Source organism: Drosophila biarmipes, unplaced genomic scaffold (genome assembly GCF_025231255.1).
Source record: "Drosophila biarmipes strain raj3 unplaced genomic scaffold, RU_DBia_V1.1 ptg000013l, whole genome shotgun sequence".
In the NCBI taxonomy this organism is placed as follows: Eukaryota; Metazoa; Arthropoda; class Insecta; order Diptera; family Drosophilidae; genus Drosophila; species Drosophila biarmipes.
In genome coordinates, this window is record NW_026114532.1 from 97,442 (window position 1) to 111,581 (window position 14,140).

General features: G+C 33.1%; 1 protein-coding gene across 4 annotated transcripts in view; it reads right to left on the minus strand.

Moving 5' to 3' along the window:
* The window catches only part of LOC127011836 (uncharacterized), a 112,345-nt gene that overhangs the window by 77,542 nt on the left and 20,663 nt on the right, over positions 1–14,140 (minus strand). The window contains exon 1 of one of the 4 annotated variants that reach the window (XM_050890025.1): positions 10,588–10,700. The exons of 2 other annotated variants lie outside the window; for them this stretch is intronic. In XM_050890025.1, the coding sequence (XP_050745982.1) occupies positions 10,588–10,660 (73 nt within the window). In that variant the 5' untranslated portion in view covers positions 10,661–10,700. Of the gene's footprint in view, positions 1–1,316; positions 1,450–10,587; positions 10,701–14,140 lie in introns of those variants that run through there. One more of the 4 variants, XM_050890024.1, reaches the window with a different exon arrangement.

Consider the following 14,140-nt stretch of genomic DNA (forward strand, 5'->3'; position numbering starts at 1 on the left):
TATTGCTTTTATAAACAATACTTTCAAACTCTGCGTTTTCCTTTGGTTTCGAGGTCCGATCTTGGTTTCCCAGCTAAGGTAAACAAATCAAAATTAAAGTAAGCATCAGCTTACGTTTGAAGCCCAATCAATTGCGCCTTTTAAAACTCAGCATTTGCCTTTGTCTTTGCCTTAGGCTTTTAGGCTCGATATAGTAAACATCAGCTTTCCTTCGAAGCCCAATCAATTGAGCCTTTTGTGTTTAAAGTTCCCATCCCGATGTAATGGTCAGCAAATTGATTTCTACAAATTGCTTTCAGTGATGCTGTGCGTTATGATATAGTAAACATCAGCTTTCCTTCGAAGCCCAATCAATTGAGCCTTTTGTGTTTAAAGTTCCCATCAAATTACATCGGTCAGCAAATTGATTTCTACAAATTGCTTTCAGTGATGCTGTGCGTAAAACGTTTTAAATTCGAACTGCCTTGAATGCAACGTTATGACTTTCTATGGTTCTTCTACGTTTATTAGATACTTTCTTCAAAATACGCCACTCAACCGTTTTTTTGGTCTCAAAGTTTAAATTTGACTGCCATATAATGTCTACTGTCAACAAAACCATGAGTGTTCTTGGGTTTGTGAAGCGTTGGTCAAAAATGTTTGATGACCCTTATACAACTAAATTATTATTTACCTCCCTTTCCCGTCCTATTTTAAAATATTGTTCTTCGGTTTGGAGCCCATAACATCAATTGCATATTGACCTAATTGAGTTGGTACATAAAAGTCTTACTTTTGCCCGTAGTAGTTTGAACTGGGATCCTACGTGCTTAATTTACATACACGTGTAAATCGTAGAACAATGCTCGGTATTACTTTCATGCAAAATCTTTTTGTAGAACTTGTAAGCCGCCTAACTTTCAATGTTCTTGTAAGACTAACACGGAATTATTTAGTTCTAAATTTGCATCAAATTTTTGTCTGGACGAGCCTTTTCACGTTCTATGTAATAAATTAAACAACCTTCACATTTAATTTGCACTTCAACTTCTATGTTTAAATTCATTTGATTCAATTTTAGTTACGCCTTTTATTTTCATTTGTGTCTTGTCTCTATTTGTTTTATTTATCTTCTTCGCAGACTCGCATTTTTGCCCGAACTGATAAAAGGGCCCCACGCATATCAAGCATATCAATTTAGGTGTTCTTCTTAACCCTAAACTTAAATTTGACTGCCACTTTATGTCCACTGTTAACTAAGCCATGAGTGTTCTTGGGTTTATAAAGCGTTGGTCAAAAGAATTTAAGGGCTCTTATATGAGCAAATTATTATTTACCTCCCTTGTCCGTCCTATTTTGGAATATTGTTCGTCGGTTTGGAGTCCACAATATCAAGTGCACATCGACCATTCAATTAGCATTTCAACATCTACCCCGGTATTGAAAACTAATATTTCAACTCATTTGCATAATTCTTAGTTGGGCCTTTTGTTTTCATTTGTGTACCGTCTCTATTTGTTTTATGTATGTATCTTCCTCGAGAACTCGCCTTTTTTCCCAAATTGATAAAACGGCCCCGCGCGTAAGAAGCACGTGCTTGTTGTCGTTGGGCCACATGTTTGAACTGTTTGAAGTGCATCAACGTCCATACATATATATAATTAAGGATTAAATGATGAGAAATCCACATGTAAACAAGAAAGGAAGTTAACTTCGGCAAGCCGAAGTTTGTATACCCTTGCAATTATAAAAATAATCAATAATTTTATTAAATTGAATTGGAAATTCTTATGAATATAAAAATTCTTATTCCCAATATTATAAGATAATATGTCAAAAAGCCTTAAAGCTATAATTTGTTTCACCTTATTTCCCACCAATTATCTGATCGTTCCTATGACAGCTATTTGATATAGTCGTCTGATATTAATAAAATTTAATTCGAAATTCAGAACTAATTAAAAAATGTTATTTTCAAGCTTATAAGGTTATATGTTAAAAAACACAAAGGAAATAATGTGTATTTCATGTTTTCCTACTAATTTTCCGATCGTTCCTATGGCAGCTATATGATATAGTCGTCCGATTTTGATAAAACTTAATTCGGAATTCAAAAAATATTATTTCCAAGCGTAGGAGGTTATAAGTTAAAAAACACCGAATTTTTCAATATTACTTTACCACAAATTTTCCGATTGTTCCTTTGGGAGCTATATGATATAGTCGTCCGATTTTGATGAAATTTAATTCGAAATTCAGAACTAATTTAAAAATGTTATATCCAAGCTTAGAAAGGTTTATGTTAAAAAACACGAAAGATTTAATTTTTTTTAATTTGTTCCCCGATAGATCCTATGGGAGCTATAAGATATAGTTGTCCGATCCGGCTGGTTCCGACTTATATACTACATGCAATAGAAAGAAGACTTTTGGGAAACTTTCAGCCCGATAGCTTTAAAACTGAGAGACTAGTTTGCGTAGAAAGGGACGGACAGACGGACGGACAGACGGACGGACAGACGGACAGACAGACGGACGGACAGACGGACGGAAATCCGATTAAATATTATCAAATAACTCAAAACTCTCCTTTAAATCCTTTCATTAAATTAATAAACCTGTTAGCAGTATATTAGAAGCTGTATATAAATTAAGTGGATATAAGATATGACTATTTAATGATAATAACATTCCGCGCTTATGTTCCAATTCCGATGTTCCAATAATGTAGAAATAAGTAGGAGCTGAGGACTATTTGAAGATCGGAATAGGGACACTTGATGAAGATAGACGATTGGAAACACACGTGTAAAAGCTGAGCTGAGAATAAAAATTGAATTAAAATAAAACTTACGAATAGAAATAAAATAGAAAACCTGAGTCAACAAACCACTTTTAATCATTACATATTTGATTTTATTACTTATTATAAAATACAAGAAAGCTTTCTTATTTGTTACCAAAAAACAACGGCCAAAACCAGACAAATCTATTAACCAAGAAAATTTTATAACAGAATTTAGAGATCAATTAAATGAACTTTATATTGGATCGGGAAGTTATCCAACCGGTGAAACTAGGTCGCTTATTGCTTTTATAAACAATACTTTCAAACTCTGCGTTTTCCTTTGGTTTCGAGGTCCGATCTTGGTTTCCCAGCTAAGTTAAACAAATCAAAATTAAAGTAAGCATCAGCTTACGTTTGAAGCCCAATCAATTGCGCCTTTTAAAACTCAGCATTTGCCTTTGTCTTTGCCTTAGGCTTTTAGGCTCGATATAGTAAACATCAGCTTTCCTTCGAAGCCCAATCAATTGAGCCTTTTGTGTTTAAAGTTCCCATCCCGATGTAATGGTCAGCAAATTGATTTCTACAAATTGCTTTCAGTGATGCTGTGCGTTATGACTTTTTATGGTTCTTCTACGTTTATTAGATACTTTCTTCAAAATACGCCACTCAATCGTTTTTTTGGTCTCAAAGTTTAAATTTGACTGCCATATAATGTCTACTGTCAACAAAACCATGAGTGTTCTTGGGTTTGTGAAGCGTTGGTCAAAAATGTTTGATGACCCTTATACAACTAAATTATTGTTTACCTCCCTTGCCCGTCCTTTTTAAAAATATTGTTCTTCGGTTTGGAGCCCACAACATCAATTGCATATTGACCTAATTGAGTTGGTACAAAAAAGTCTTACTTTTGCCCGTAGTAGTTTGAACTGGGATCCTACGTGCTTAATTTACATACACGTGTAAATCGTAGAACAATGCTCGGTATTACTTTCATGCAAAATCTTTTTGTAGAACTTGTAAGCCGCCTAACTTTCAATGTTCTTGTAAGACTAACACGGAATTATTTAGTTATAAATTTGCCACGATGTGCATCAAATTTTTGTCTGGACGAGCCTTTTCACGTTCTATGTAATAAATTAAACAACCTTCACATTTAATTTGCACTTCAACTTCTATGTTAAAATTCATTTGATTCAATTTTAGTTACGCCTTTTATTTTCATTTGTGTCTTGTCTCTATTTGTTTTATTTATCTTCTTCGCAGACTCGCATTTTTGCCCGAACTGATAAAAGGGCCCCACGCATATCAAGCATATCAATTTAGGTGTTCTTCTTAACCCTAAACTTAAATTTGACTGCCACTTTATGTCCACTGTTAAATAAGCCATGAGTGTTCTTGGGTTTATAAAGCGTTGGTCAAAAGAATTTAATGGCTCTTATATGAGCAAATTATTATTTACCTCCCTTGTCCGTCCTATTTTGGAATATTGTTCGTCGGTTTGGAGTCCACAATATCAAGTGCACATCGACCATATTAAGTCGGTACAAAAAAAATTTCTCTTATTTGCTCTGCGTAGTTTGAACTGGGATCAAAACGTAAGGCTGCCTTCCTATCAGAGTAGATTACTATTCCTTAATTTACCTACACTTGTAAATCGTAGAATAATGCTTGGTACTACTTTTATACAAAATCTTATAAGAGGTGACATTGATTCTGCAGATCTTTTAAACCGCCTAAAATTGAATGTTCCTATCCTCTAAATTTGCCACGATGTACATCAAATTTTTGTCTGTAACTATAATAAACTTTATCATTCAATTAGCATTTCAACATCTACCCCGGTATTGAAAACTAATATTTCAACTCATTTGCTTAATTCTTAGTTGGGCCTTTTGTTTTCATTTGTGTACCGTCTCTATTTGTTTTATGTATGTATCTTCCTCGAGAACTCGCCTTTTTTCCCAAATTGATAAAACGGCCCCGCGCGTAAGAAGCACGTTCTTGGTGTCGTTGGGCCACATGTTTGAACTGTTTGAAGTGCATCAACGTCCATACATATATATAATTAAGGATTAAATGATGAGAAATCCACATGTAAACAAGAAAGGAAGTTAACTTCGGCAAGCCGAAGTTTGTATACCCTTGCAATTATAAAAATAATCAATAATTTTATTAAATTGAATTGGAAATTCTTATGAATATAAAAATTCTTATTCCCAATATTATAAGATAATATGTCAAAAAGCCTTAAAGCTATAATTTGTTTCACCTTATTTCCCACCAATTATCCGATCGTTCCTATGAAAGCTATATGATATAGTCGTCTGATATTAATAAAATTTAATTCGAAATTCAGAACTAATTAAAAAATGTTATTTTCAAGCTCATAAAATTATATGTTAAAAAGCACAAATGATATAATTTGTATTTCATGTTTTCCTACTGGTTTTCCGATCGTTCCTATGGCAGCTATATGATATAGTCGTCCGATTTTGATAAAACTTAATTCGGAATTCAAAAAATTATATTTCCAAGTGTAGGAGGTTATAAGTTAAAAAACACCGAAGATATAATTTTTCAATATTATTTTACCACAAATTTTCCGATTGTTCCTTTGGGAGCTATATGATAATATAGTCGTCCGATTTTGATGAAATTTAATTCGAAATTCAGAACTAATTTAAAAATGTTATATCCAAGCTTAGAAAGGTTTATGTTAAAAAACACGAAAGGTATAATTTTTTTAATTTGTTCCCCGATAGATCCTATGGAAGCTATAAGATATAGTTGTCCGATCCGGCTGGTTCCGACTTATATACTACATGCAATAGAAAGAAGACTTTTGGGAAACTTTCAGCCCGATAGCTTTAAAACTGAGAGACTAGTTTGCGTAGAAAGGGACGGACAGACGGACGGACAGACGGACGGAAATCCGATTAAATATTATCAAATAACTCAAAACTCTCCTTTAAATCCTTTCATTAAATTAATAAACCTGTTAGCAGTATATTAGAAGTTGTATATAAATTAAGTGGATATAAGATATGACTATTTAATGATAATAACATTCCGCGCTTATGTTCCAATTCCGATGTTCCAATAATGTAGAAATAAGTAGGAGCTGAGGACTATTTGAAGATCGGAATAGGGACACTTGATGAAGATAGACGATTGGAAACACACGTGTAAAAGCTGAGCTGAGAATAAAAATTGAATTAAAATAAAACTTACGAATAGAAATAAAATAGAAAACCTGAGTCAACAAACCACTTTTAATCATTACATATTTTATTTTTTTACTGTTTATAAAATACAAAAATGCTTTCTTATTTGTTACCAAAAGACAACGGCCAAAACCAGACAAATCTAATAACCAAGAAAATTTTATAACAGAATTTAGAGATCAATTAAATGAACTTTATATTGGATCGGGAAGTTATCCAACCGGTGAAACTAGGCCGCTTATTGCTTTTATAAACAATACTTTCAAACTCTGCGTTTTCCTTTGGTTTCCAGGTCCGATCTTGGTTTCCCAGCTAAGTTAAACAAATCAAAATTAAAGTAAGCATCAGCTTACGTTTGAAGCCCAATCAATTGCGCCTTTTGTGTTTAAAGTTCCCATCAAATTACATCGGTCAGCAAATTGATTTCTACAAATTGCTTTCAGTGATGCTGTGCGTAAAACGTTTTAAATTCGAACTGCCTTGAATGCAACGTTATGACTTTCTATGGTTCTTCTACGTTTATTAGATACTTTCTTTAAAATACGCCACTCAACCGTCTTTTTGGTCTCAAAGTTTAAATTTGACTGCCATTTAATGTCTACTGTCAACAAAACCATGAGTGTTCTTGGGTTTGTGAAGCGTTGGTCAAAAATGTTTGATGACCCTTATACAACTAAATTATTATTTACCTCCCTTGCCCGTCTTTTTTTAAAAATATTTTTCTTCGGTTTGGAGCCCACAACATCAATTGCATATTGACCTAATTGAGTTGGTACAAAAAAGTCTTACTTTTGCCCATAATAGTTTGAACTGGGATCCTACGTGCTTAATTTACATACACGTGTAAATCGTAGAACAATGCTCGATATTACTTTCATGCAAAATCTTTTTGTAGAACTTGTAAGCCGCCTAACTTTCAATGTTCTTCTAAGACTAACACGGAATTATTTAGTTCTAAATTTGCCACGATGTGCATCAAATTTTGGTCTGGACGAGCCTTTTCACGTTCTATGTAATAAATTAAACAACCTTCACATTTAATTTGCACTTCAACTTCTATGTTAAAATTCACTTGATTCAATTTTAGTTACGCCTTTTATTTTCATTTGTGTCTTGTCTCTATTTGTTTTATTTATCTTCTTCGCAGACTCGCATTTTTGCCCGAACTGATAAAAGGGCCCCACGCATATCAAGCATATCAATTTAGGTGTTCTTCTTAACCCTAAACTTAAATTTGACTGCCACTTTATGTCCACTGTTAACTAAGCCATGAGTGTTCTTGGGTTTATAAAGCGTTGGTCAAAAGAATTTAATGGCTCTTATATGAGCAAATTATTATTTACCTCCCTTGTCCGTCCTATTTTGGAATATTGTTCGTCGGTTTGGAGTCCACAATATCAAGTGCACATCGACCATATTAAGTCGGTACAAAAAAAATTTCTCTTATTTGCTCTGCGTAGTTTGAACTGGGATCAAAACGTAAGGCTGCCTTCCTATCAGAGTAGATTACTATTCCTTAATTTACCTACACTTGTAAATCGTAGAATAATGCTTGGTACTACTTTTATACAAAATCTTATAAGAGGTGACATTGATTCTGCAGATCTTTTAAACCGCCTAAAATTGAATGTTCCTATCCTCTAAATTTGCCACGATGTACATCAAATTTTTGTCTGTAACTATAATAAACTTTATCATTCAATTAGCATTTCAACATCTACCCCGGTATTGAAAACTAATATTTCAACTCATTTGCTTAATTCTTAGTTGGGCCTTTTGTTTTCATTTGTGTACCGTCTCTATTTGTTTTATGTATGTATCTTCCTCGAGAACTCGCCTTTTTTCCCAAATTGATAAAACGGCCCCGCGCGTAAGAAGCACGTGCTTGGTGTCGTTGGGCCACATGTTTGAACTGTTTGAAGTGCATCAACGTCCATACATATATATAATTAAGGATTAAATGATGAGATATCCACATGTAAACAAGAAAGGAAGTTAACTTCGGCAAGCCGAAGTTTGTATACCCTTGCAATTATAAAAATAATCAATAATTTTATTAAATTGAATTGGAAATTCTTATGAATATAAAAATTCTTATTCCCAATATTATAAGATAATATGTCAAAAAGCCTTAAAGCTATAATTTGTTTCACCTTATTTCCCACCAATTATCTGATCGTTCCTATGACAGCTATTTGATATAGTCGTCTGATATTAATAAAATTTAATTCGAAATTCAGAACAAATTAAGAAATGTTATTTTCAAGCTTATAAGGTTATATGTTAAAAAACACAAAGGAAATAATGTGTATTTCATGTTTTCCTACTAATTTTCCGATCGTTCCTATGGCAGCTATATGATATAGTCGTCCGATTTTGATAAAACTTAATTCGGAATTCAAAAAATATTATTTCCAAGCATAGGAGGTTATAAGTTAAAAAACACCGAATTTTTCAATATTACTTTACCACAAATTTTCCGATTGTTCCTTTGGGAGCTATATGATATAGTCGTCTGATTTTGATGAAATTTAATTCGAGAATATGTATACTTTATGGGTTCGGAAACGTCTCTTTTACTGCGTTGCAAACTTCTGATTGAAATTATTATACCCTCTGCATGGGTATAAAAAGTATGAGAAAAACAAACAAAAAAACTGGTGCCATTCTTATAAATGGTAAACATTTTGTTGACAACTCCAACTTTCATAGTTCATTTTTATGAAATTCAAATTATGAAATATCCGTTTACATATAATGAAATAACTCAAAACTCTCCTTTAAATCCTTTCAATAAATTAATAAACCTGTTAGCAGTATATTAGAAGCTGTATATAAATTAAGTGGATATAAGATATGACTATTTAATGATAATAACATTCCGCTCTTATGTTCCAAGTCCGATGTTTCCAATAATGTAGAAATAAGTAGGAGCTAAGAACTATTTAAAGATCGGAATAGGGACACTTGATGAAGATAGACGATTGGAAACACACGTGTAAAAGCTGAGCTGAGAATAAAAATTGAATTAAAATAAAACTTACGAATAGAAATAAAATAGAAAACCTGAGTCAACAAACCACTTTTCATCATTACATATTTGATTTTTTTAATTATTATAAAATACAATAATGCTTTCTTATTTGTTACCAAAAAACAACGGCCAAAACCAGACAAATCTATTAACCAAGAAAATTTTATAACAGAATTTAGAGATCAATTAAATGAATTTTATATTGGATCGGGAAGTTATCCAACCGGTGAAACTAGGCCGCTTATTGCTTTTATAAACAATACTTTCAAACTCTGCGTTTTCCTTTGGTTTCGAGGTCCGATCTTGGTTTCCCAGCTAAGGTAAACAAATCAAAATTAAAGTAAGCATCAGCTTACGTTTGAAGCCCAATCAATTGCGCCTTTTAAAACTCAGCATTTGCCTTTGTCTTTGCTTTGAGGCTCGATATAGTAAACATCAGCTTTCCTTCGAAGCCCAATCAATTGAGCCTTTTGTGTTTAAAGTTCCCATCCCGATGTAATAGTCAGCAAATTGATTTCTACAAATTGCTTTCAGTGATACTGTGCGTTATGATATAGTAAACATCAGCTTTCCTTCGAAGCCCAATCAATTGAGCCTTTTGTGTTTAAAGTTCCCATCAAATTACATCGGTCAGCAAATTGATTTCTACAAATTGCTTTCAGTGATGCTGTGCGTAAAACGTTTTAAATTCGAACTGCCTTGAATGCAACGTTATGACTTTCTATGGTTCTTCTACGTTTATTAGATACTTTCTTTAAAATACGCCACTCAACCGTTTTTTTGGTCTCAAAGTTTAAATTTGACTGCCATATAATGTCTACTGTCAACAAAACCATGAGTGTTCTTGGGTTTGTGAAGCGTTGGTCAAAAATGTTTGATGACCCTTATACAACTAAATTATTATTTACCTCCCTTGCCCGTCTTTTTTTAAAAATATTTTTCTTCGGTTTGGAGCCCACAACATCAATTGCATATTGACCTAATTGAGTTGGTACAAAAAAGTCTTACTTTTGCCCATAATAGTTTGAACTGGGATCCTACGTGCTTAATTTACATACACGTGTAAATCGTAGAACAATGCTCGATATTACTTTCATGCAAAATCTTTTTGTAGAACTTGTAAGCCGCCTAACTTTCAATGTTCTTGTAAGACTAACACGGAATTATTTAGTTCTAAATTTGCCACGATGTGCATCAAATTTTGGTCTGGACGAGCCTTTTCACGTTCTATGTAATAAATTAAACAACCTTCACATTTAATTTGCACTTCAACTTCTATGTTTAAATTCATTTGATTCAATTTTAGTTACGCCTTTTATTTTCATTTGTGTCTTGTCTCTATTTGTTTTATTTATCTTCTTCGCAGACTCGCATTTTTGCCCGAACTGATAAAAGGGCCCCACGCATATCAAGCATATCAATTTAGGTGTTCTTCTTAACCCTAAACTTAAATTTGACTGCCACTTTATGTCCACTGTTAACTAAGCCATGAGTGTTCTTGGGTTTATAAAGCGTTGGTCAAAAGAATTTAATGGCTCTTATATGAGCAAATTATTATTTACCTCCCTTGTCCGTCCTATTTTGGAATATTGTTCGTCGGTTTGGAGTCCACAATATCAAGTGCACATCGACCATTCAATTAGCATTTCAACATCTACCCCGGTATTGAAAACTAATATTTCAACTCATTTGCATAATTCTTAGTTGGGCCTTTTGTTTTCATTTGTGTACCGTCTCTATTTGTTTTATGTATGTATCTTCCTCGAGAACTCGCCTTTTTTCCCAAATTGATAAAATGGCCCCGCGCGTAAGAAGCACGTGCTTGTTGTCGTTGGGCCACATGTTTGAACTGTTTGAAGTGCATCAACGTCCATACATATATACAATTAAGGATTAAATGATGAGAAATCCACATGTAAACAAGAAAGGAAGTTAACTTCGGCAAGCCGAAGTTTGTATACCCTTGCAATTATAAAAATAATCAATAATTTTATTAAATTGAATTGGAAATTCTTATGAATATAAAAATTCTTATTCCCAATATTATAAGATAATATGTCAAAAAGCCTTAAAGCTATAATTTGTTTCACCTTATTTCCCACCAATTATCTGATCGTTCCTATGACAGCTATTTGATATAGTCGTCTGATATTAATAAAATTTAATTCGAAATTCAGAACTAATTAAAAAATGTTATTTTCAAGCTTATAAGGTTATATGTTAAAAAACACAAAGGAAATAATGTGTATTTCATGTTTTCCTACTAATTTTCCGATCGTTCCTATGGCAGCTATATGATTTAGTCGTCCGTTTTTGATAAAACTTAATTCGGAATTCAAAAAATATTATTTCCAAGCGTAGGAGGTTATAAGTTAAAAAACACCGAATTTTTCAATATTACTTTACCACAAATTTTCCGATTGTTCCTTTGGGAGCTATATGATATAGTCGCCCGATTTTGATGAAATTTAATTCGAAATTCAGAACTAATTTAAAAATGTTATATCCAAGCTTAGAAAGGTTTATGTTAAAAAACACGAAAGATTTAATTTTTTTTTAATTTGTTCCCCGATAGATCCTATGGGAGCTATAAGATATAGTTGTCCGATCCGGCTGGTTCCGACTTATATACTACCTGCTATAGAAAGAAGACTTTTGGGAAAATTTCAGCCCGATAGCTTTAAAACTGAGAGACTAGTTTGCGTAGAAAGGGACGGACAGACGGACGGACAGACGGACGGACGGACACGGCTAGATGGATTAGTCTAGTGATGCTGATCAAGAATATGTATACTTTATGGGTTCGGAAACGTCTCCTTTACTGCGTTGCAAACTTCTGACTGAAATTATTATACCCTCTGCATGGGTATAAAAAGTATGAAAAAAACAAACAAAACAAAATGGTGCCATTCTTATAAATGGTAAACATTTTGTTGACAACTCCAACTTTCATAGTTCATTTTTATGAAATTATGAAATTCAAATTATGAAATATCCGTTTACATATAATGAAGTAACTCAAAACTCTCCTTTAAATCCTTTCATTAAATTAATAAACCTGTTAGCAGTATATTAGAAGCTGTATATAAATTAAGTGGATATAAGATATGACTATTTAATGATAATAACATTCCGCGCTTATGTTCCAAGTCCGATGTTCCAATAATGTAGAAATAAGTAGGAGCTAAGAACTATTTAAAGATCGGAATAGGGACACTTGATGAAGATAGACGATTGGAAACACACGTGTAAAAGCTGAGCTGAGAATAAAAATTGAATTAAAATAAAACTTACGAATAGAAATAAAATAGAAAACCTGAGTCAACAAACCACTTTTAATCATTACATATTTGATTTTTTTACTGTTTATAAAATACAAAAATGCTTTCTTATTTGTTACCAAAAAACAACGGCCAAAACCAGACAAATCTATTAACCAAGAAAATTTTATAACAGAATTTAGAGATCAATTAAATGAACTTTATATTGGATCGGGAAGTTATCCAACCGGTGGAACTAGGCCGCTTATTGCTTTTATGAACAATACTTTCAAACTCTGCGTTTTCCTTTGGTTTCCAGGTCCGATCTTGGTTTCCCAGCTAAGTTAAACAAATCAAAATTAAAGTAAGCATCAGCTTACTTTTGAAGCCCAATCAATTGCGCCTTTTAAAACTCAGCATTTGCCTTTGTCTTTGCTTTGAGGCTCGATATAGTAAACATCAGCTTTCCTTCGAAGCCCAATCAATTGAGCCTTTTGTGTTTAAAGTTCCCATCAAATTACATCGGTCAGCAAATTGATGCTGTGCGTAAAACGTTTTAAATTCGAACTGCCTTGAATGCAACGTTATGACTTTCTATGGTTCTTCTACGTTTATTAGATACTTTCTTCAAAATACGCCACTCAACCGTTTTTTTGGTCTCAAAGTTTAAATTTGACTGCCATATAATGTCTACTGTCAACAAAACCATGAGTGTTCTTGGGTTTGTGAAGCGTTGGTCAAAAATGTTTGATGACCCATATACAACTAAATTATTATTTACCTCCCTTGCCAGTCCTTTTTAAAAATGTTGTTCTTCGGTTTGGAGCCCACAACATCAATTGCATATTGACCTAATTGAGTTGGTACAAAAAAGTCTTACTTTTGCCCATAGTAGTTTGAACTGGGATCCTACGTGCTTAATTTACATACACGTGTAAATCGTAGAACAATGCTCGATATTACTTTCATGCAAAATCTTTTTGTAGAACTTGTAAGCCGCCTAACTTTCAATGTTCTTGTAAGACTAACACGGAATTATTTAGTTCTAAATTTGCATCAAATTTTTGTCTGGACGAGCCTTTTCACGTTCTATGTAATAAATTAAACAACCTTCACATTTAATTTGCACTTCAACTTCTATGTTTAAATTCATTTGATTCAATTTTAGTTACGCCTTTTATTTTCATTTGTGTCTTGTCTCTATTTGTTTTATTTATCTTCTTCGCAGACTCGCATTTTTGCCCGAACTGATAAAAGGGCCCCACGCATATCAAGCATATCAATTTAGGTGTTCTTCTTAACCCTAAACTTAAATTTGACTGCCACTTTATGTCCACTGTTAACTAAGCCATGAGTGTTCTTGGGTTTATAAAGCGTTGGTCAAAAGAATTTAATGGCTCTTATATGAGCAAATTATTATTTACCTCCCTTGTCCGTCCTATTTTGGAATATTGTTCGTCGGTTTGGAGTCCACCATATCAAGTGCACATCGACCATATTAAGTCGGTACAAAAAAAATTTCTCTTATTTGCTCTGCGTAGTTTGAACTGGGATCAAAACGTAAGGCTGCCTTCCTATCAGAGTAGATTACTATTCCTTAATTTACCTACACTTGTAAATCGTAGAATAATGCTTGGTACTACTTTTATACAAAATCTTATAAGAGGTGACATTGATTCTGCAGATCTTTTAAACCGCCTAAAATTGAATGTTCCTGTTAGACAAACACGAAATTATTATCCTCTTAATTTGCCACGATGTACATCAAATTTTTGTCTGCAACTATAATAAACTTTATCATTCAATTAGCATTTCAACATCTACCCCGGTATTAAAAACTAATATTTCAACTCAT